The sequence below is a fragment of the Pygocentrus nattereri genome, chromosome 9 (genome assembly GCF_015220715.1).
Source record: "Pygocentrus nattereri isolate fPygNat1 chromosome 9, fPygNat1.pri, whole genome shotgun sequence".
Classification (NCBI taxonomy): domain Eukaryota; kingdom Metazoa; phylum Chordata; class Actinopteri; order Characiformes; family Serrasalmidae; genus Pygocentrus; species Pygocentrus nattereri.
In genome coordinates, this window is record NC_051219.1 from 23,376,391 (window position 1) to 23,401,190 (window position 24,800).

At 39.0% G+C, this 24,800-nt stretch overlaps 1 protein-coding gene across 3 annotated transcripts in view; it reads left to right on the top strand.

The window, feature by feature from the left end:
* Nucleotides 1-24,800, top strand: part of hdac7a (histone deacetylase 7a) — a 109,219-nt gene that overhangs the window by 44,712 nt on the left and 39,707 nt on the right. For all 3 annotated transcript variants that reach the window (XM_017715614.2, XM_017715615.2, XM_017715613.2), the window contains exon 3: nucleotides 24,533-24,737. In XM_017715614.2, the coding sequence (XP_017571103.1) occupies nucleotides 24,603-24,737 (135 nt within the window). In that variant the 5' untranslated portion in view covers nucleotides 24,533-24,602. The remainder of the gene's footprint in view (nucleotides 1-24,532; nucleotides 24,738-24,800) is intronic.

Below are 24,800 nucleotides of genomic sequence, written 5' to 3' on the forward strand. Positions count from 1 at the left end.
AGTTCCACATTTGAAAACAGCCATCATAAAATATGAATACAGCCATTTTCTTCAGCGTTTCTGCACTTAATACAGTAAAACATGGCTTTCATTTTAATGAAATAGTTTTTAAGGACCATGTCCACGAGATGCTCAGAAAAGCGCGTTGTATATTACAATGACAAAATATATCACAATAACGATAAAACATTGCTGTGTTGCTCATCTCTGTGTAAAAAATGTTATTGTTATTGTGATAAGCTACATAAAAGTGCTCTTTTCTGAGTATGTGATAGTCTAGAACACTAAACTGAATGGATCATAAACATAGATTTGGGCCAGTTATAGAGCCTGTAAACAACAAAAACAACGACAGAAACCAGCATACAGCAACTGCATAAGCAGCATTTGATCGGACGGTAACCCACTGTGACGTCATCTTATTTCATTCACTTGCTTTTACTAGACTCTTTTTTGCAAAAAGATTTAAAATAAATGCTCTTGTTTTTGTTAAGCAGCGCTGCAGTTGTGGTTCATTTTGTGTTTGGCAACACTGTTGTGTCCTGTGTTTTTTCTGTCGTTGCATGTTGCACAAGAGAGAACAGTGAGTAAGCATTTGGTTATGCACTTGTGGGATTAACAGCAATTGAAATAAAGTGAATTGAACTTAATTAAATTGAACACTTGTGGTTTTCTTAGCCGGCTCGTGACCTTTAAACAGTGTGGTCAGGTTTGGATTACATCTCAAAGCACATGCGCTAGTTGTGATATTTTCAGACATCTGGCTTTTCAGAATTATTTTAAGATAAATTCATGTTTTATGTCTGTTTGTAACAATTTACAGCCATATTAAAGCCTAAGCAGACTTCTTTAGTAGGAGTCTATCAATACATTGTATTGTGTTGCATTTTATCATATGACCTTCCATCATGGCTAACGGGCTAGGTTAGCTTGTGGCTAGTGTGCTCAGGGATAGTCTGTTATTTTAATGCTAGTGCATTAGCTTGGGACTAACATTAGCTCATAGCTGTGTCAACTCAGGGCAAGTGAGTTATATTAGCTCGGGCTAGTCTGTTGTCTCAATGCTAATGCATTAGATCAGGTCTAGTGAGTTTCATGTGGCTGGTGTGTTAGCATGGGAATGACACATTGGCATGTAACCGAGAGCGTTAGCTTGGGTCTAGCGTGTAAGCTAACCTAGATTTAATGTTGTACTTAATGTCCACCATATTAGCTTGGGAGTAACACACTACCTTGTGGCTACTGTGCTAATTCGGGGCTAGTCTTATGTGAATGCTACTGTGTTAGTTCAGGACTGACATATTAACTTAGGTCTAGTGTGTAGCATAGGGCTAGTATCCTAGGATTTGCTTGTTTGTGTTAGCTTGGAGCTGGCAAGTTAGCTCAGTGTCGCGAGTGTTAGCCTGGAGTTAGATGTGTTAGATCAGATGTGTTAGATCAGGACTAACAGATTAGCTCATGGCTACCTCAAGGCTAGTGTGTTAACTTGGGGCTAATGTTTCAGCCTTTTTTAGATGCTGATGAACATTAAGCTCAGTGTTAAACATAAACGCACATTACACAATAGCACAGAGCTGATATAAGATGAACTAAACAGAAACTTTACAGGCATGTTTTGTTACTTCACTGAAAAGTAGCGGTAAAATTTCAGAATGTAACCAAACTTTTGATGGCGTGTAGGCAGCATGTGATGGCAGTAGTAGAAACACTCACTCTGAGCTGTTTGCTTTGGACATGGTGTGATTAAGCATCTTTTGTTTGAGTGAGAGGTCATGTGACAGCTGGGTTTGGCTGTGCTGGGTAAACTGGGTGCTGCTGGTCTCGTGGCTGAAGTTTCAGCAGTAACACTTCCACATAAGAGTAAAAGCGGATAGGTCAGGTTTTACAATCAAAAAGTCTAAGTTAAAAATAGCAGGTACAATGAATTAGTGGAATCAACTGGGTGGTACAAAAGACTTTAATTTGGAACATTAAAATGTATTCATTTTGACATATGAGCACTATCAGGGTTAAGCTGGATTGCTCTGCTTGTTTGTTGCTAATCACTTCCAGCAGTATGTTTACATCAGTTTCAGAAGGAAAACGTCCACAAAACAGAGAAAACTGTGCTCATCATTGGACTCTTGTTTATATAATCCGGGGGGGGGGGTTCTGTTGTATGTTTACGAGTGCCAGCTCTCATCCCAAGTCATTAAACAGGAAAAGGACAATTACAAATGTCTAAATAGTTTTGATTTATTATACATAATTCTCCAAAAGCAGTTTGCTGTTTTTAAGATCACAATGAAAACATTGTGCAGTGAATTTACTTCAGTGTAAATTTCAACATGAATAAAACGTATTACGTATTAAAAGCTACACTGCCTGTAGAATGATAATATTAAACAGTATGCAGCGTTTTTTTAAATGAAACAATAGAAGCCATATCACCCCCTACACTTCCTGTAGTGTATTACAGTCTGTCAGAATGACTGTGTGGAGCATATGAACATTATAGAGCGCTTTCATTTTTAAGTAAATGTCTTTTTTTTTAAAAATTGACATCAAAGTTGTTGACTAATTGTCTGCTGTAGCTTATTGAAATGTAAGTGCTGTATGTTGGAGGTTTGAATGATGCAGCTCGTGCTGGGATCGGGTTCTGTAGCATCAGACAAATGGCTGGAAAAACACGATGAGGTCATGGCCAGCGGCGGGTGGATCGAGTTTCGGCCATGCTTTTGTGCGACTGTAACCATGTCCCACTCCGCACGGCTTTCGTAGAATCTCAGGGTGATTCAGTACAAGAAGAGACAAAGCTATTATCCTAGTCACACTTTAACCCTTCACAGCCTGGAGCTAAAAATGTTCCACATCCCTTCAGTTAGTACTTCAGTTAAATATAAATACGCAATTACACAAATGATCACATAATTACAATTATTTTAGCTCATCTGCTGCTACAGTTTGTGTTGGTCATTCTCTTATCTTTCATCAGTGGTCACAGGATGCTGCTCACAGGACGCTGTTGGCTGGATGTTTTTGGTTCTCAGTCCAGCAGCAACACTGAGGTGTTTAAAACTCCAGTAGCACTGCTGTCTCTGATCCACTCACACTAGCGTAACACACACTAACACACCACCACCACATCAGTGTCACTGTAGTGCTGAGAATGTCCCACCGCCCAAATAATACCTGCTCTGCTCCTGTCCCCCTGAAGAACAGGGTAAAACGTGGCTAATGAAGTATGCAGAGAAAGAGATGGACTATAGTCTGTAACTATAGACCTACAAAGTGAAGCTATATGGTCAGTGGAGCTGATAAAATGCGCAGTGATGGAGAAACAAGGTGCTTGGTTAGTGTACAACCAGTAGTTGCATTTCTTACAGAGAGTCGTGTGGTTTTTACTCAGAATTCACCACACAGATCACTTTGTCACTCAGTGTTTATATTAGACTTAGATGTGGTTCAGGCCAGACTTAGTTCCTTATCTTATATGACTAGAGTATACTTGTTTTTTTATTTATTTTAGAAAATAAATATGCAAAATTTGTGCTATTATTTGATTTTGTTGATCACCAATGGGCTTCTGATGACTGAAACTGCGTTTTTTCTGAATGTTTTTCGTGTAAAGAGCGCAAAATAAAACAGAGCATAGTGTCCAGTACTGCAGCTTTTGCACTTGTGTTTTGCTTATGTATATATTTATTGTGACTGTTGTGCAAAAAACCTTGTGTGTATATATATATATATATATATATATATATATATATATATATGTACATATACACACACACACATAGTGGTGTTGTATGGTGTATTGTGTATGGAAGAGAGTGGAACAGAATAATCTTTGTGGCATGTTTTTTACTTATTTATTTATTTTTGTACGTCTGTGCAGCAGTGAGGCAGGAGAGAAGCTGACAATAGCGAGATTGTTTTTCAGGAGCACAGTAAAGATCACATTTCCTGTTCCTGGCTGAAAGCGGGGGTCAGCTGACACCACCCTCACCCACTGCTGCTGTGTTCACCAAGAAAAAAAAAAAAAAAGACAGAAGCAGATGCCTGGATTAGCTCGTAAAGGAATAGTTTGGCTAAAATCTGAATTTCCCTTCCTCACCCAAGTGTAGTCATTCAGCCGAGTCATGTCTGTTGGAGGTTTGCTTCAGAGCTGGAGCTGTGAGGCTAATTTAGCTCAGAAGTAATGGGAGTTAACGTGTCAAACATAGCCTGGTGCTAACTGAAGGCCTAAATCATCACATACTCGCCTCAAAGCATGTGGAGGCATTTTTAAATTACTCCCTACGCTTCCTACAGTGCATTACAGTCTGTCAGAATGACTGTGGGATTGTATGAACATTTATAGAGCACTTTTTAAATAAAGCAATAGAAGGCATATCGCCCCCTACACTTCCTGTAGTGTGTTACAGTCTGTCATAATGACTGTGTGGATCATATGAACGTTATAGAGCACTTTTTAAATAAAACAACAGAAGCCGTATTGCCCCCTACACTTCCTGTAGTGTGTTACAGTCTGTTGGAATGACTGTGTGGATCATATGAGCATTATAAAGCACTGTTGTTTTAAATAAACATAACAAAGACATCATTGACAGTGACTAATAATGACCTCAACAGTGACTAACTTTGTTGGCTAATTGTTGCAGCTGTTCTTGAGAAAAGTTGTTTCTTTATTTACTCACGATTTATTTAAAGACGAAACGAGGCACTGGGTCTCGATGGTGTTCATTTATTACAGCTTAGAGAACAAAAAGATTCCAGCGAAGCCGGGTGAGTGAGCGTGTGTCAGGCAGGAATGTTAATGTCCTCCTCCTCTGTGGACGGAGCTCCGTGAGGCTGCATATGTATGAGGTGAGCTGTTGGCAAACTTCAGACACGAGAAAGAAAAAAAAAACTCCACTGGATGGATACATAGCAGAGAAAAGGAGTGAGGGAGAGAGAGAGAGAGGGGGGAAGATAGCGGTAGAGCAGATGAGACAGGCCTGCGGAGATGGAGAGGTGTCATTATGTGCATTTTTGTGTCCACTCGAGAGTCGTTGGAGTTCAACCACTCAATTACACAGAGCTATAAATCCTACTGAGACATATAGTCTCTCTACCTCTCTCTCTCTCTTTGTCTCTTTTTTTTCTCTTCCTCTTCTTTTTCTGTCTGTCTCTCTTTCTCTCTATCTCTATCTCTCTCTATCTCTCTCTGTCTCTCTCTCTCTTCTTCTTCTTTTCTAATTCTTTCTGTCCCTCTTGTGTCTCCTGTTATTTCTACCTCTCTATTTCTGTTTCTCTCCCTCAACCCCTCGCTTTCTTACATTCCTTCTGCTCTTCTTTCCTCTCTCTGTCTCTCTCTCTCTCTGTCATGCTCCCTTTCTTTTCTGTCTTTTTCAGTTTCTCTGTCTTTTATCTCTTCTATTTTTATATTTTGTTTCTGTCACTCTTTCTTCATTTCTTTTTCTCATCTCTCTCTTTCTCTTTTCACTTTTCTCTCTTTCTCTTTTTTCTCAGATTCCATCTTTCCCTGTATTTTTCTATCTTTCTCTAATTTCATACTGATTCAATGAATTGAATTGATTTATTCTCATTTTGCTTTATGCTGTTTGGTTTTCTTTAATTATTAATGAGGGAGTCTTTGAGGCCGTAACATTACCATAAACATTGTTAGAATCTGATTCAGTTGTTCTTGAATTCGGTTTGTTGATGATTCGGTTTGATTCGGTTTGACTGAATGACTTTGGCTGGGTTGCTGAACAGAACATGGTTTAATGCATTAAACATGTCAAGGGCTGAGTGTGTGTGAGTGTGTGTGTGTATTTGGGTGTGAGCTTGTCTGTGTTGGTGAGAGAGGAAGCCCGCTGTCCTTTGGGTGACCCACTTTCAGAATTACGCTGGCTAATGCTAAGTGCTAACCCACAAAGATGTGTCTGGAAATGCCAGTGCTGTGCTGGAGCCTCATGGCACATGCTGTCATCACCTGTGTGGGAGTGGCAGAGTCAACGATGTAGATCAACACTGATAGTTATTGGTGATCCGATATGATTGACTGATATTGGCACCAATACTGACCTCATTAAACGGACCGCATATCGGCCAGACGTCGTTAATCAAACTGAACTATGTACATACAGCCCTAATTATGAATGATCAGCAAAACTTGTCAAAATAAAAGCCCTGTGCACAGGTGAGTGGCAGGATGGAGTGAGAGGGACAGCAGAAATAGGAAAGAGGAACAGATGTGAGGGTGGAGTAGGGCTGAACCATTAATCATTTTTATATCAATCATGATGTAAATTAAAGCCTATAGTATAAATATAGTGTAATGCATGAATATAGTACAATATATACAGGGTATCCAATAAATACAGCTAACTGGCTTGGAGACGGCACAGTATATACCAGTACAGTGAAAAAGACATTGAATAAAAACAGCGGTTTCACACCTTTATATTTTTACCAGTGTAATATATTCTAAAAATAATTGTCAAATTTAATAAACTATTAAAACAAATTTAATAAACAAATTTAAAATATATAATACATAAACCTTATTTAATCTATTGCGAGTAGCAATGTCAATGAAGATCCACTTATCAATTGCCACTGATAAAACAAAGAGAAGTGGCAAATGATCAAAGATCAGTATTAAGATCACTGTAGAACCTTATTAACGTCACCCAGAAATCTGACTGTTTATTAAATTTGACAATTATTTTTAGAATATATTACACTGGTAAAAATGTAAAGGTGTGAAACTGCTGTTTTTATTCAATGTCTTTTTCACTATATAATGTCTTTATATATATATATATATATATATATATATATATATATATATATATATATATAAAATACACACACATTTTGCTTGATTAAAGTGTAATCAGATTGACAGAGAATGTGCTGTAGATGGTTCTGAAAATGGTTCCTTTTGGCACCAAAATCATAATTTTTCAATGTCCTTACCTTAGAAAAGGTACCTTTTACATTGTTAAACAAGTATCTTTAAGCCATATAAATGTGCTCTGTTCTCATTAGCTGTATGTCATTCAAAAGAAGTCTGAGCCTGAAACACTTCTTATAACTTCATTGTGAATGGGTGGAGCTGAACTGCTGTAGGCTGAATGGGTGGAGCCAAATTGCTACAGGCTGAGTAGGCAGATGCCTGTAAATGTGTTGGCTTTCATCACATCACAAAGGTTTCATGTTAATGTCCATATGTGGACTGTATGAACTTTGTTTTGAAACATTTTTGTAAGGAAAATTCAGCTTTCCATGACACAGACCCTTTAATGTTAGCTGAAGCCAGGCTTTTACCTGTTACATTGTACAGCCGTTTTGAGTGTGTGTGTGTGTGTGTGTGTGTGTGGGTGGGTGTGTGTGTGGGTGGGTGTGTGTGTGGGTGGGTGTGCGCATGTGTGTATGTGTGTGCACAGTTTATCATTAGCCTGTGTGTGTGTCCCAGCAGGGCTGTGAGTGGAATGTGTTTGAAGTTGAGTAGAGACAGACTGATGGAGGAGAGCACCTCAGAGTGAGGTCAGAGTACATTTGTGTGTCTATTGGTGTGAACAGGGTGCCCATTTAGTTTGTTTATTTGAGTAGAAAGAATGTGTGTGTGTGTGTGTGTGTGTGTGTGTGTGTGTGTGTGTGTGTGTGTGTGTGTGTGTGTGTGTGTGTGTGTGTGTGTGTGTGTGTGTGTGTGTGTGTGTGTGTGTTTACCGTCCCGTCAAGCAGTTGAAGGCAAAAAGTTTTAAATAGTTGAATATCTTACAAACTCCATTGGAGGGGACATGAACCCCTCAGAGTGGTTTGGTGTGAAATGGTTCAGATTTCTTTACAGTGGTGGTAATAGGAACCAGGGGTGACCATGACTGCAACACAAATATAGACATTTTATTAACTATCCCAAACCACCATTGAACCTACACGTGTCTTCTGAGTTTTATATGGAATGTTGATAATGGGAAAATAAATCTGGAAAATCTGAAATAATGTTTTCTTTGGGGAATGTTTTGCCTCATAACGCTGCATATTATGTATCCCTCCACCATGAATGGATTTTTAAGACCAAAATCTTCTCAAGACTATCATAAAACAATGTCTCTGGTATTAGGCAATGAATTCATAACCATTTCATGTAATAACTTTCTTTGTGGGAGCTTTTAGAGGTGCATGTCAGATTCTGTTACTGATCAGCTGTGTAATTCATTACAGAGAGCATGATTGGTGCTCTTTAATTGGAATTATTGCAGTGCAGGATGTGAAATGTTGAAAATGTTGTCATTGTATTCATTGTTTTTTTTATAGTGTTGTTTTAAATGCAGTTCATATATAAATTAAAAGTTCTTTATATATTGTGAAATTATATTTTTGTCATATCACCCAGCTCTAATACTAATATTTCATTACTACACACACACACGGAGTTAATCCTGAACACACGGTGTGTATCTGCAGATGCTTTAATGTACAGATCTATAAATACACACAGGTGTGCGTGCTGGTCTGATGTTGTGAGCAGATGTTTTGGAAAGTGAAGCTCTGGATCTCTCCCACAGCTGTGTGTCACGACTGAAGAAGAGAAAACAAAAACAATCACCGCTTAGTGACCAATTACTGTAAATCAAACACTCTATCACACACTCTTTAAAAAGATGGTTCTTTAGTAAAGGCAGTGGTTCTATATAGATCCATGCACACTCAAGGAACCCATTGTTTCTACGTTATACAAGGTTGATATAACAATAGCAGAACCCTTTTTGGTGCTATATTGAACCATATCTAACACATTCTCCATCAATCTGAAGAACAGTGTCACCATGCAGAGAACTATTTAAGCTATGTAGATATTTTTTAATAAAATGATTCCATATAGCAAAAGAAATAGTATACAAGTTTGACATGACATAAAAGGCAGAACCTGTTTATGTGCTTTTATCAAAGACCTGCGATCACAGAAAGATAATAGAAACTATACTAACTCTGTTACTTTCAGGAAATAGATGCTAAACTGAAGCTATTAATGAAGACTGAAGGCTCTTAAGATCAAAATGGAAAATTACATAAAAATGAAAACAGAGATTAACCTACTATAACTGTAAATACAACTACTGTACTGCACACAGCACGAATACATTTAACAAACTTTTAATGATGATGTACTGTTTAGTACAGAAATAATCCGTTTTGGATGCAGTACTTCAGTACTGCCAGACCAAACCAATTTAATTGCAGTACTTCAGTACTGCCAGACCAAACCAATTTAATTGAGTTGTAAAAGATAAATGATGTCACGATTGGCCCCTCCCAGTCCTGTCCATATGTTTGTGTTTTGGTTTAGCCCATGTGCGTTTTGTTTTGGTCCAGCCCCTTCATTTCATGACTTCACCCCTGCTTGTTTCCACCTGTCCCTCATCAGCCCTGTTGTATTTAAGCCCTGTGTTTGCCACTTGTGTTTGGTCTTTGTTGGTTGTACTGGTGGTGTTTGTGTTGGTCTTTGTACTGTTGTTTGTACTGTTGTTTGTACTGTCCTGCTTATTTAATTCTGGTTTCTGTCATGTCTGTCCCCTGATCCATCCCTGTTGGCTCAATGATCCTGCACTATTTGGACTGTGACACTGGATTTGCCCATAATAAACGTTGCTTATCTCTGCATATGCGTCCGCCTCCTCACTCCTCGTTACAAATGATGATAAATTCATGTTGCAATGCATTTCCTAAACTGAACCGTTGTGGGGTCACAATTGTATATATTTATTTTTGTCATTATTAGAATCAGTATTATTATTATGGAATTCATAATGACAACTGCACTAGAAACTCCTTTACATTGTTTACATGTTTAAAAAAAGAACCTGGCTGCTATAGTCATTCTGAGTCTAACACAGTGATTCTGATACTCATAAAGTGGTTCTTATGAAGTCATTCTGATAAAGGGAGTCTTATAAAGTGATACTTACATTAAGAAGGGATTCTGGTAAAGGGAGTCTGATTCTGATAAAAGTGAGTCTGTGAGTTAGAGCAGACGGAGTCAGAGAGAGACACATATAGAGAAAAAGTGAAGTCAAGAGACAGAGAGAGGAAGAGAATAGAATAAAATCCAGAGAGAAAGAGTGGGTGTGTGTGTGTGTGTGTGTGTGTGTGTGTGTGTGTGTGTGTGTGTGTGTGTGTGTGTGTGTGTGTGTGTGTGTGTGTGTGCGCGTGTGTGTGTGCGCGTGTGTGTGTGTGTGTGTGTGTGTGTATGAGAGAGAGACAGAAAGAGGGTGTATATGAATGTGGTCGGCATCGTCTATAATTGGAAATCCTGTCTTACACAAGGACGATTTAGCAACAGTAAAAAACAGAGAGAGAGAGAAATAAGGGACGACATGGAGAGAAAGAGAGAGAGAAGAGAACAAAAGAGGAAGAGAGAAAAAACAGAAAAGAGGTGAGAGAGAGATGTAAGGAGAGAAAAAGAACGAGGTTATATATATATATATATATATATATATATATATATATATATATATATATATATATATATATATATATATCACAAAAGATATATTATATATTAATTTCTAATTAGCTGGCAACACAAGTGAGTACATATCACAGTGAACATTTCCAAATTGTGCCCAATAGTGTTGTTGTCCCTCCCTGGTATCATGTAGATTGTTAGAGTTACAAGGTTCCAGGTGTGAATAGGGAGCTATTTAGACATTAATGGCTGTGTGTTGAGTTCTTTTCAGAGGACAGTAAATCTATACTGCTATACAAGCTGTACACTGACCACTGTAAGTTATATCCCAAGTTTCATTTCAGTTTTGTCCCATGAAAAGATATAATAAAATATTTGCAAAAATGTATATATATATATATATATATATATATATATAAATATATATCTCGCTGCTGTCAGAACAAAACCTAGAATCTCCAAAATCGTTACTTTACAGGAGTAGGACAAAACCTACTTTACTTTCAGAACCAGACTTTTTTCAGAGTAATTTCATATATATATATATATATATATATATATATATATATATATATATATATATATATATATATATATAGTGAGAGAGAGAGAGAGAGAGAGAGAGAGAGAAAGAGAGACAGAAGAGGACTGTGCTGCTACTCTCAGACTGTAGCTGTGTGTATGTCTTCTGTTGCTGTTCTCCCTCTCTGTCCTGCTGGAGGTCGTGATCCTTGCCTGCCTCAGGGTCATTATCACACTCGGAGCGGTAAACCAGTCAGGTTAATGGACAGCTCTGACTGACCGTCCACGTGAGAGAGACGCTAATAAGAGAATGAAAGAAGCAGTGATTTGAATCAGTTCATTAAAGATACATTTAACTCAATGTCTGTTCTGTTAAAGGTGCAACTTATTTGCCTATATTAAAAGTACACACTTAAACTGTTCTTTGAGTGATCGTGGATCTGTATAGAAACTCTGTCTTTACTAAAGAACCCTTAAAGAACCATCTCTTTTAAGAGTGTATGTTTTAATGGTTTAACAATATTAAAGGAATAGTTTAACTGATTTTATTAAAAGCATACTTTAATTCATTGACTGTATTAAAAACATATTTGAATTGATTGACTATATTAAAGTCATAGTTTTATTGATTGTATTTAAGGCATACTTTAATTGATTAACAGTATTAAAGCCATAGATTTATTGATTAACTGCATTAAAGGCATCATTTTATTAATGGAATAGTTTAATTGATTTTATTAAAGGAATAGTTTAATTTATTAACTATATTTAAGGCCCCGTTTAATTGAGCAGCTAGATTAAAGGCATAGTTTTATTGACTGACTATGTTACAGCTTTTGTTGATTACCTGTATTAAAGGCATATTCCTCTGACTCTTTCTCATAAAGTTAGTTAATCAAATGTGTAAAGCCTACAGTCCAGCTCCTGAAGTCCTAACCAGTGGGAGAACTTGCTCATCTGTATCAACCTAGATACTACAGAGAGAACAATTCTGATTGGACAATTGTATTTCCAACCAAAACGTCAAGAGTGAAATGAGCGTTACTGCAGAACGTGTTCCACAGCGTCCTGTGGGTTCCGATGTGGAAGTGTTCCCTGTGTTATTCACAGAGTATAAACAGCGGGTCATGTTGAGATGTTTGTTTGTACAGAGTTGGTGTTGTTTCTGAACTCTTGTCCTGCAGTGTGAGGGATGTGGTTGCAGGGGGAGGGGTAGCAGGGGTATGGGGGGGTTCGGCTGGGTTTGGGCTGCAGTGGGCTATGCAAGCAGCTCTTTCTGTTCTGGGTCACTCTCACTTCCTGTTTATGTGTCTGTATTGAGCTCTTACACTGAGAGCTAATTATAGTGTGAGTGTTAACTCCTAATCTGAGTGTGTGACAGTGTCTGACTGTGTGTGTGTGTGTGTGTGTGTGTGTGTGTGTGTGTGTGTGTGTGTGTGTGTGTGTGTGTTAACTCCCAATCTGAGTGTGTGACAGTGTCTGACTGTGTGTGTGTGTGTGTGTGTGTGTGTGTGTGTGTGTGTGTGTGTGTGTGTGTGTGTGTGTGTGTGTGTGTTATACAGAAATAGCTGCACTGCAGAGCCACCAACAGGAAACAGAGACTGAGACTGACACAGGAAATAACACGCATACAGCCTCTCTCTCTTTCTTTCTCCTCTTTCTCTCCCTTTCTCCTCTTTCTCTCTGTCGCTCGCTCTCTCTCTTTGTCTCTCAGTCTGTCTCTCTCCTCTCTTTCTTTCTCCTCTCTCTTTCTCTTCCTCTCTTTCTCTCTGTCTCTCTTTCTCTCTCTCTTACTTGCTCCTCTTTCTCTCTCTATTTATCTTCTTCTCTTTCTTTCCTCTCTTTCTGTCTCTTTGTGTTTCTTTCTTGTCTGTTTCTATCTTTCTCTTTTTTCTTTATACACTCTTTCTCTTTCTCTTTCTCTCTCTCTCTCTCTCTCTGTCTCCCTCTCTAACACACACACACACACACTCAGACACACACACACACACACACACACACACACACATACTCACACACTCTATCTCTCTTTCTTTCTTTCTATGCTGTGCTTTTATAGACCACTTCCTCATGCCCCAAGGGATTTCCATGGTGACCAGCAGGCCTCTCAAACTCTCACACGCTGTGGGGTGAGAGAGAGAGAGAGAGAGAGAGAGAGAGGATGAGGATGTTGGCACTGACCAAAAGCACACATTTGACTAAATATAGCTCAGAGAACAAAAGAGAAAAGAAAGAATGAGGAGACAGAGAGACAGAGAGACAGAGAGACAGAGAGAGAGAGAGAGAGAGAGAGAGAGAGAGAGAGAATGAGAGAAAAGAAAAAGACAGAGAGAAAGAGAGAGAGAGTATGTATATGACATTGTTATTGAGTAGTTGAGCAAAGGTTCCTCTACTGCAGGAAACCAAACAATCCACACACACACCTCAGGGGAAACACACTAAGCGCACGTCTGTCTGTCTGTGTGTGTGTGTGTGTGTGTGTGTGTGTGTGTGTGTGTGTGTGTGTGTGTGTGTGTGTGTGTGTGTGTGTGTGTGTGTGCGTTTGATTAAATCTCTCACTGTTCACTTTCCTCTGGAGTCCTAATACTTATTTATAGCGTTCAGAGAGTAATTACACACATAGAGAGAGAGAGAGAGAGAGAGAGAGAGAGAGAGAGATTAGAACATTAGAACATTAACTATGTATCACTGTAACCTTCATTATGTAACATTGCAACATTAAATATGTATATCTATATGAGACCCTGTTTACACCTGGTCACTTCATACGTCTTGAGTATCCGGATTATATTTGGACTCCAAGTAACAAAAAATGGGGGTTTAAATGCAGCCAAGACGCATTTAAATCAGATACAAATCTGATCATCCAACATCAGTAGGAGATCTGAGAGTCATTTGAACCACATGTTACAGCAGGGTAAACAGATCCATCTGTCCGTCACATTCAAGAACCAGAACCCCTCCAAGTACAACCGGAACTCCTCCCAGTACAACCAGAATTCCTCCCAGTACAACAGAAGCTCCTCCCAGTACAATCAAAACTTGTAGTATAACCCGAAACCCCTCCCAGTAAAATTTAAGCTCCTCGCAGTATAATCTTATCCCCTCCCAGTACAACTGAAACTCCTCCTAGTATAAGCAAAACCCCTCCCAGTACAACCAGCACTCCTTCTAGTACTACCAGAACTCCTCTCGGCACAGCCAAAACCCCTTTCATTACAAACAAAACCCCTAACAGTAAAACTGAATCTCTTTGCAGTACAACCAGAACTCCTCACAGCGAAAACCCTCCCTGTACAATCAAAACCTCTCCCAGTATAACTGAAACTCCTCCCAGTACAACTAAAATCCCTCCTGTTACAACTGAAACCCCTTCATTACAACCGAAACTTCTCCTAGTACAACCAAAACCCCTTCCAGTTGATTGGTAGAGAGAGCCAGAGCGAGAGAGATTAAGAAAAAGAGATGAGCGAAATGAGACTTCTTAAATATCCTGAACTGGAATCCTGGTCAGTACTGTATCTGAATACTGTATCTGAATACCCTGTGATGGACAGGTGGCTTGTCAAGGGTATTTGCTGGCTTCCAACCAATGAATGCTGGGATAGGCTCCAGTAACCTCCACAACCCAGGAGGATAAGCAGCTTAGATGATGAGTAAGGGAATGTATGTGAATACATTCATTCTGGATTGGACTGAAGGCTGGAATAGTCTGGAATGCATGATTATGTGATTATGTGGTCTGGAATACATTTTTTCTGACTGTATAGCAGATCTATATGTCATATAAATGCTAACTACGGCTGTAGATCCTGTTTTGATCCATCCTTTAGTCCATGTTTTTAGATAACAGTGAGTCTATTAGAGATACTGAACACCTTCACACAGTGTGTGATGAATTCAGTCTGTGGTTAGCACCATGCTATTCGATGGGGTATAACTGTTAGCTTCTTTAGCCTCGTAGCTTCAGCGCAGAACTGTGCAAGCGATGAATGTTTAACTTGGTGTTTGTAAAGAGAACCTGAGAGGTTCTGGAAACTTCTGCAGGAGAAACTTTATCCTACACATACATAATACAGCACTGTACTCACAAGTTTAACCTGATCTCCTCTAAAACTCCATCAGCTGTCACATTAGCGAACAGTCAGCCTCCAAATTGTTTACATTCATTCAGACCTATACAGGATGTTTTAGAACCCTATGATCATGTGGTGTAATTGTTTCTGTATTTAGGTCAATTACATTTACAGTTTTTCCACAAGACACTCACACTGCCCTATGTTCAGGAGACTCTGGGCTAAACAGGTGTGCATTCTGCTGTACATGGTTCTGTGTATCACCAAAAAGGGTTATGCTATGATGTAAAGCTTGTATACAATAGAAGAACCCTTTCTTTCCCCTTCTAACATCTCACCATGCAAAGAACCTTTTAAGCAGGTGTGTCATTATTTGCTGTGAGCTGAAAATGAAAGAATTTTGATAGTGGTTCATTCGGTTGGTCAGTAATCAATTAAAACGAATGGTTAGCATAAGGTGGCCATGGTTTTATTAATTGTATGTCCTCTTGGATTCATGTTGAGCAAGAAGACAGGCTTTATTTTTCATTTCAAACTGAGTTACATGTTTACTATCATGAATGATCTGATGTGTGAATCATGTCATTCTTTATAATATGAAGGCTAAAAGCTAATAGAGAGCTAGTGTAAGAGTAGCAAGTGGATTTTGGGAGCCTGATTGCTGGCTGATGATTGGTCACAGCCAGTCTGCTGAGTGTTCTGATGTGCTTACATTGTTATGAAGCTGTGAAGGCTAGAAAGAATATTTTTTTTATCAATTTTTAGGGCCGTCAAACGACGAAAACAATCACGGGTAATCGCATTTGTGTTGACCATAAAGAAAGATCTTGTTCCATTTAAAAGTAGCATGAAGTCCAGTCATGAAATTTCCTAGCTACTAAATATTTCACAGTCAACTGTCAGTGGTATTATAACAAAGTGGAAGCGATTGGGAACAACAGTAACTCAGCCACAAAGTGGTAGGCCACATAAAATGACAGAGAGGGGTCAGCGGATGCTGAGGGACATAGCATGCAGAGGTCGCCAACTTTCTGCAGAGTCAATGGCTACAGACCTCCAAACTTCATGTGGCCTTCAGATTAGCTCAAGAACAGCATAGAGAGCTTCATGGAATAGGTTCCCATGGCTGAGCAGCTGCATCCAAGCCTTACATCACCATGCGCAATGCAAAGCGTTGAATGCAGTGGTGTCAAGCGCCGCCACTGGACTCTAGAGCAGTGGAGACATGTTCTCTGGAGTGACTAATCATCCGTCTGGCAAGATGATGGACGAGTCTGGGTTTGGTGGTTGCCAGGAAAATGGTACTTGTCTGTCTGCATTGTGCCAAGTGTAGTTTTGTGGAGGTGGGATTATGCTGTGGGGTTGTTTTTTCAGGAGTTAAGATCGGCCCCTTAATTCCAGTGAAAGAAACTCTTAATGCTTCAGCAGACCAAGAAATTTTGGACAACTTCATGCTCCCAACTTTGTGGGAATAGTTTGGGGATGGCCTGTACCTGTTCCAACATGACTGCGCACCAGTGCACAAAGCGAGGCCCATAAAGACATGGATGAGCGAGTTTAGTGTGGAAGAACTTGACTGGCCTTACTTCAACCTGATAGAACACCTTTGGGATGAATCAGACCGTGAGCCAGGCCTTCTCGTCCAACATCAGTGTCTGACCTCACAAATGCTCTTCTGGAAGAATGGTCAAAAATTCCCATAAACACACTCCTAACACTTGTGGAAAGCCTTCCCAGAAGAGTTGAAGCTGTTACAGCTGCAAAGGGTGGGCCAACATCACATTAAACCCTATGGATTAAGACTGGGACCATCAGTCTGAAGAATACTTTTAAGATGCAGATAACCTTTTAATCATGAAAAGGATTGTTTGGAGTGTTTCTGTGTTAAGGAACCCTTGACCAACCACCATTTTAAGTGTGTACCTAAAAACAAATCCCAAATAGGAAAACATTGGCGAGTGTCAAAATGTTTGTGAAAACTGCATAAGTGGGTTTTAAGAAGAAATTTCTGCTTAAGAATGGTTGTTGAATGAAGCCCATTGTTTTTATCATGATTGTAGTAAATAAATGAATGAATGAATGAATGAATGAATAAATACTTCACTGAACAGACTGGCTTATTTACAGCATAAACACACATTACAAAACACTGCACCTCCAGACACTGTGTTGTCTTAAATTAGAGACAGAGAGAGAGAGAGAAAGAGAGAGAGAGAGGGGGATGCATGTGGTTGGATTTTCCTCTCGTCCTTGGGTCAGCTGGTGATTTCCATAAACCTGATAACTTTAAATAGGCATCAACAACACGGGCTATAAACAGCGCTCAGTCAAATGAATCTGAATCAGAATGTTTTGAATGGGCGTTTATTTATGTTTATGCATCAGCCTTTCAGACTTTATGCAAAAGACTTTTCTTTGTGAGTTTTACCACATTAATGAATAATCAGGTTCATGTACAGGACAACAGTGTCTCATGTGTACATATTTGGTATCTTAGTAAAATGATCATAAATCTAGTCGACATATAGAGCAGTTCTCATTTAGAGATTGTTGTAAGCTTATTTATAACATTGTTAATCATTTCTAGAAGTTTGTTTACTTGTTTTGAGTCTCACTACACTGACAGATGATCATGCTTATTTTAAGAAATGTGTTTGAAACATGCAAAATTGTGTCAATACAGTGAGAATTTTACTCATAATGATGAAAATGTGGCTTAAAATTTCTCAAGAAATACAGTCTTAAAAAAGATGGTTCTTTAGTAAGGTTCTGTTCTGAACCATTAGTTCTATATAGAACCATTTGCATGCTCAAAGGGTTCTTTGCATAGTAAAATTGTTCTTCAGATTGATGGATAATATGTCGGTTCTATATAGTACTAAAAAGGGTTCTTCTGTTGTTACAAGCTTGACAACAGAACAATAGCAGAACCCTATTTCGTGCTATATAGAACCAGCACATTCTCCATCAAACTGAAGAACCGTTTCACCACGCAGAGAACCTTTAAGCTTGAAATGTAGAAGAGTAGAAATAGATTTTTTTTTGCTTGACACACTTAAAAAGGTTTTTCAAGGTTTTTTTTTAGTAAAGACAGTGTTTCTACATAGAACCATGACAGAAAGAACTCTTTACTAAAGAATTCTTTAGACACCCATCTTTTTGAAGAGTATATAGGCTTTCATTTGCATAATCATGCATATTCATAGATCTTTGCATTGTTATTGAGTGTAAAGGCTCAGAGATGCTCTTGTGCCATTTTAGTAGCTTGTGCATATAAAAACAAGCAGTTTATTCATATTAGCATCATGCTAATTGGCGGTATAAGCCTCCATTACTTGTTAGCTTCATAAGCGTCATAGCTCCAGGTCTAAAACTACAGAAACAAAGTTCAGGCACCAAACATGTGTTGGCTGATGGACTACACCAGGGCTAAAACATTAGAATTTTCCTGAAGTATGGCTTTAAGACGTGTCCCAGCTGTGTCTCTGTCTCCATCTAAGAGAGTGAGTGTTCGTCACGCTCAGTTTTCGGTGAGATTGTGATGCTCCGCTAGGAAAGAGTTTGAGAAATATTCAGCAAGGGGAGGGAAGGAGAGCAGCTCTTCACTCACTGAGCTGCAGGTTTTTGGAATTCTTTACTGAATGGGGCCTCTTGGGTTTCTTTCTCAGGAGTGTCAGGTTTTCAAAAGTATCCCCCCTACACCCCTTCCCCCTCAGTGCTTTCATTAACTCTGCATTTTTCCCTTCACACAGAGATGTTTGTTTTTATACATTCTCAGGACATGGGTCACACCTTTTATATGTTATTGCAACTGAATATAATCAATACTATCATTACAAAACTGGTGTAGTTCAGTCACCACCTTCAGATCAATGAACACCACTAGTATACAGTGGAGTTATAATATAGGTGTTTGCAATGAAGTGGCCAGTTACTGAAAGCACAAGGTTGGTGGTTATAAAAAGTGTCCAGTTAGTGGAAGCAGAAGGTGGGTGTTTCTAATAATTTGGCCAGTTAGTGGAAGCCAAGCGTATTAGCTTGTTTTGTGTGGTTGGTAAAGCTGTTAGTGGTGAAGGTGGAGCTATATAGGGCAGTGTGGGCAGTGTTAATAACCCCCAACGCCAGCCTGTTACACAGTGTGTGTGTGTGTGTGTGTGTATGTGTAAACACTTCTTTGTCTCCACACTCTGCTCAGATTGCTAACAGACCACAGCAGAGTGCAGGTACTGGAGCTAACAGTAAATATTGGTAAATGGTTAACACTTACACAGCACAATCACAGTTTTTTTTTTGTTTATTTGTATAATCTTAGTGTTGTTAACCATAATTACTGCTCAGATAAATAGTTTTTACTGTTCCAAAGGCTACATTACAGCTGCATAAGCTTGTCATGACATGATATAACCTGCATAGGTGTCATTCACTGTTAAGGTTACATTTGCCAGTTTTGATCAAAATTAGCTAATGTAGCTTTATGACAGATGAGGCCTGCTGGAATTACCGTTCAACGGCTGTCATGTAGCTTTATGAACAGCACCTTACTGTTAAGTGATACCAATGATCTTTATGCATAGTATTTTACACCATTTATGTTGGTTAATGCATCATACAATGTATACACCACATTAAAGAGAAAAGTTTTAGGAAACCAAGAAAATTAGACATAAAAATCTGTTTATCTGGTAAAAGTTTATTTGCTCAGAAAACCCTAATATTCGAATGACAATACAAACAGCAGTATGTAAGTAGTGACGTTGTTGACCTTACTCTGTGGGAATGTGTCTCTGTGTGTTAATGCAATTCTTTTTTTTTCTCTTCTAACCTTATTCTTTTTTCTTTTCCTTTTTTTAATTACATTTTTCTTTTTTTCTCTTTTTTCTTTGCTTTTTTCAATTATGTCTTTTATTTTTGTCTTTTCTTTTGTTTTTTATTCACTCTTCTTTTATTCTGTTTCCTTTCTTTTTCTATTTATTCTTTTCTTTTCTTTATTTTTTCTTCATTCTTTTTCCATATTTTTCCGTTTTCTGTTACTCCTGTGTGCTCTATGTCTGTTAGTGACATTTTTCAGTGTTACTAAAAACACTGACAGAGTGAATCTACACAATCAGTTTATATCACAATACCTACATTTAGAGCCGGTTATTCATTCAAGCTAATGAGAAACTGTAGAATAGACTCAGTTTATATCACAATACCTACATTTAGAGTAGAGTAAAGTTAGTTAAGTATTTAAAATGTTTGTATGATTCTACACCTGAACGTTACGTTAAACTTCCAGCAAAGCTTTAATGAAAGATATAAGATATAAATATGATAATAAACGCAGCTTGAAAAACAGCAATCAGACCTAGTTGAGAACTGTGTGGGTGTGGCCAATGAGCAGCTTGATTGACAGCTCTCTGTCCAACACTCCTCATACAAAACTGCTCTGCCCCTCATACAAAACTGACATCATTATTTAGCTTTTATGTAAGGCTAACTGGACAGAAAAAGTCACGTACAAATAGGTGCAGACAAATGAGTGGATGGACGAAGTAGTGAATGTTGGTGTTGGATAAATGAGTGGCTAGCTGCTACAGACAGGTGGACTAGCTCACTAGCTTTTCGTTATGCTGGGTTATCTTTAGCTTGCTAACTTTCTCTGACTCGCTGTTCTGTGTGGGCGGGGATCGGCTCACAGTGTGAGGCTGACTGTGATAGTGTGTGTGTGTTCGAGCGATCCTCTCTAAACTGGTTCCTCTGGTCCGGCTGGTTGGGTGTCACGCTTTTGGGAAGTGGGAGTGTGTGTGGGTTTTTTTGTCAGTCTGAGTTAGATAAACGTGTTCACTCAGCGCTGAACACACTGCAGAGTGTGTGACTGATTCACCATTTACCGTCTGCTCTGAGTGTGTGTGTGTGTGTGTGTGTGTGTGTGTGTCAGTGAGTACTGAGTGGAGAGATTAGTTGAACGGTAAAAAATAATTTGATTATAAATATACTTCAAATAAACACACAGTAAGTGTTGAACTGTTTAAACAAACAGTAACATGAGAGTAAATGCAGAGTTCTTTACAGTGGTGGTGATATATCTCCCCACTCCGAATGGATTTTAGTCAGAGTGTGTAGAGTCAGAGTTGTGTGTGTAAATGTGTGTGTGTTGGTCTGTGTGTGTTTGTGTGTGAGACAGTGATCTAGTTTTCTGTGTGAAATATGAAGCTGGCCAACATATGCACACACACACACACACACACACACATCCACATGAACGCACACTCAGTAATGAAGTCTGAGGAGCAGATGTTCTGTGGAATGCATGTAGGAATGTGTGTGTGTGTGTGTGTGTGTGTGTGTGTGTGTGTGTGTGTGTGCACGTAGTAGTGAGTTTCAGATTTTTACTTTTGTAAATGTGTTTGTCTTTCTAATGCGCAATGCACACATCATAGTGTAAGTTTTGATTCTCTTAAAAATACAGTTTTTGTGTGTGTGCATGTGTGATTGTGTGTGTTTTATATTCATAGTGTTCTGCTGAACTGTTGCAGTGTTATTGTTGCAGTGATTTTGCAGTGTCATTGCTGAGTTGTTACAGTGTTGTTATTTGGCAGTGTTGTGGTAGCCTTGATGCAGCCTAGTGGCAGTGTTGTGTTTGTTGTTCTTGCAGTGTTGTGGCAGTTCTTGCAATGCTGTTACGCTGTTCTTTCAGTGTTGTGGCAATGTTGTAGCAGTGTTGTGGTGGCATTGTAGCAATATTGTTGTGCCATTGTAGCAGTGTTGTGGTGGCATTGTAGCAGTGTAGTAGTGGCATATTAGCAGTGTTGTGGTAGCATTGTAGCAGTGTTATGCCATTATAGCAGTGTTGTGGTGATGTTGTAGCAGTGTTTTGGTGGTGTTGTGGCAGTGTTGTTGTGGCAGTGTTGTAGTGGTGTTGTGGAGGTGCGGTGGTGGTACAGCAGTGTTGTTGTGGTATTGTGGCAGTGTGATGGTGTGTAGCAATGTTGCAATTGTATTGTGGCACTATTTTGCAGTGCTGTTACAGTGTTATCATGATTTTTAAATAGCTAATTACATTTATAGCTCTTTTGAAAGAGTGATTTCAAACTTCTTATGCTGTAAATTTGTTTATTAGTTTGCAGTATTATTTACAAACACAACACAACGCTGATGCAGGAAAAACAGTGATACCAGTAGACTATGCTTGAGAACTATGTATAAATCAGCAAGCAGCAAACTAACAAAAGCAGCAGCTTTATGGAGCTCCAGTTCCCCTCAAAATCCTACACTGTAACAAGAACCCACAAGCTGTATACGATATATATGATCACTGACTATTTTATTTTACACTCACTGACTATTTTATTATATATTTTTATGGGACAACACTATAGAAATTTAACTTGGGTATAAATTAAAGTGTACCGCTTGTATAGCAGTATAGATTTACTATCCTCTGAAAATAACTCAACACACAGCACATTAATGTGAATATGTGAACATGTCCTCACAGTGAACATGTCCAAATTGTGCCCAACTGTGTCATTGTCCCTCTGTGGTATCATGTCACTTGTTAAAGTTACAAGGTTCCAGGTGTGAATGGGGAGCAGGGCTGTTAAATTTGGTGTTTTAGGTAAAATTCGCTCATACTGGCCACTGGATATTCAACATTGCTAACACCCTGAAACTGGGCTACAGTACAGTGGCCAAGGTCATACAGCATTTTTTGCAGGACAGGTTACACTCGGAGCAGGCCTTGCCAGGGTTGAAAAAAGAAGTTGAGTCCACGTGTTCAGCATCATATCCAGAGGTTGGCTTCAAAAAATAGATGCAGGAGTGCTGCCAGCCTTGCTGCAAAGGTTGAAGGGAGGTCAGCCTATCAATATTCAGACCATACGCCATGCGACACAATGCATCAACTCGGTCTGCATGGCCGTCGTCCCAGAAGGAAGCGTCTTTTGAAGATGATCCACAAGAAATCCCACCAACAGTTTGCTAAAGACAAGCAGTCCAAGAATTTGGATTACTGGAACCATGTCCTGTGGTCTGATGAGGCCAAGATATAACTTGCTTCTCTCAGATGGTGTTCAGCATGTGTGGTGGAGCCCTGATGAGGATTACCAAGACAATTCTTGCTTGCAGTCAAGCATGGTGGTGGTAGCATCATGTTCTGGGCTGCATGAATGAGCTGCGGTAGATTGAGGGAAACATGAATTCCAACGTGTACTGTGACATTCTGAAGCAGAGCATGATCCCCTCCCTTTGGAAACTGTGCTGCATTGCTGAAGGTAAAAGTAATGGACTGGCCAAGTATGTCTCCAGACCTAAACCCAAATGAGAATCTTTGGGGCATCCTCGAGTGGAAGGAGGAGGAGCACAAAGTGTCTAACATCCACTAGCTCTGTGATGTCATCATGGAGGAGTGCAGCTCTGGTGAATTCCATGCCCAAGAGGGTTAAGGTAGTGCTAGATAATAATGGTGGTCACACAAAATATTGATACAATTTGAACATGTTCACTGTGAGGTGTACTCAGTTGTGTTGCCAGCTATTTAGACATTAATGGCTGTGTGTTGAGTTATTTTCAGAGGACAGTAAATCTATACTGCTATACAAACTGTACACTGACTACTTTAAGTTATATCCAAGTTTAATAGTGTTCTATAGTGTTGTCCCATGAAAAGATATAATAAAATATTTGCAGAAATTTGAGGGGTGTACTCCCCTCATTTTGCTATAACACAGCACAATGCTTTCAAAAAAGAACAAATTTGAGCAAATAAGATCATGATTAATGATGATGAATTATTAATCTGACAGGGCAAATGTAAATGGCCTTAGCTCAGAGTTTGCCTGCTCATGAAGTCTTTCCCATTGTGTCACAGGTACAATGCAAATTAGTTAAACGCAGCATGCAAATGTCATGGAAACCAGCTCCTATCACAGAGAAGTGCGCTGCACCATTTAATCCTTCATTTGGTCACATTTACTCACTTTGTTCTTGTCCACTTTTTAGTAGAGCACACTTATACCTTTACATTGTCTGTAATTTGCTTTATGCTGTGCAATAAAGATTTTCTGTATGTAGACTGTATTATTTTAGCGTATGTAAATTTCTAGTTTTGGAACATATAGGTACATTTTACTATTAGATAAAACTGCAGATTTTCATTTGTTTATGTATGTATTTTGGCCTAAAACATATTGTTTTTGAACTCCTCATGGCTGTGATGTCTCTACTCAGCTCAGTGGCTTGTCTCTGATGTCCAGGAAGATTACAGTCTGAATGTAATCCACATTTTAGCCCAGACAGTGTTTTTGAACAAGTCTAGAATGGCCAATCAGAACAGAGCTCATTTGCATACATCAGTATTAAAGGCACAATAACAAAAACAGCCTGCTTAATTCTAAGGGATACAGTGAGGTCAGAAAATGATGATCATGATGCTAATTGTCTATATATTTTTACTTATATGTAAGTAGTTGGACTTGACCTTCTCTAATCTCTTCTTTCTCTCTCTTTGCAGAAGTGTGTATAGTGATCTTGTGTGTGTGTGTGTGTGTGTGTGTGTGTGTGTGTGTGTGTGTACATCGCTGATGGATCTGCGCGTGGGAGAACGTCTGATGCGTCCTGCAGGATCAGACACGGCTCTGCTCTCACCACTGCAGCGCCCCCTATTGCTCAGCCCATTCACTCCGCAGCACTGTGCACAGTATAGCCAGCACATACGGGTAAATATACACAGACTGATCTCAGAACAGTAAATATTGACACTGTACTGCATTAGGCCTGCA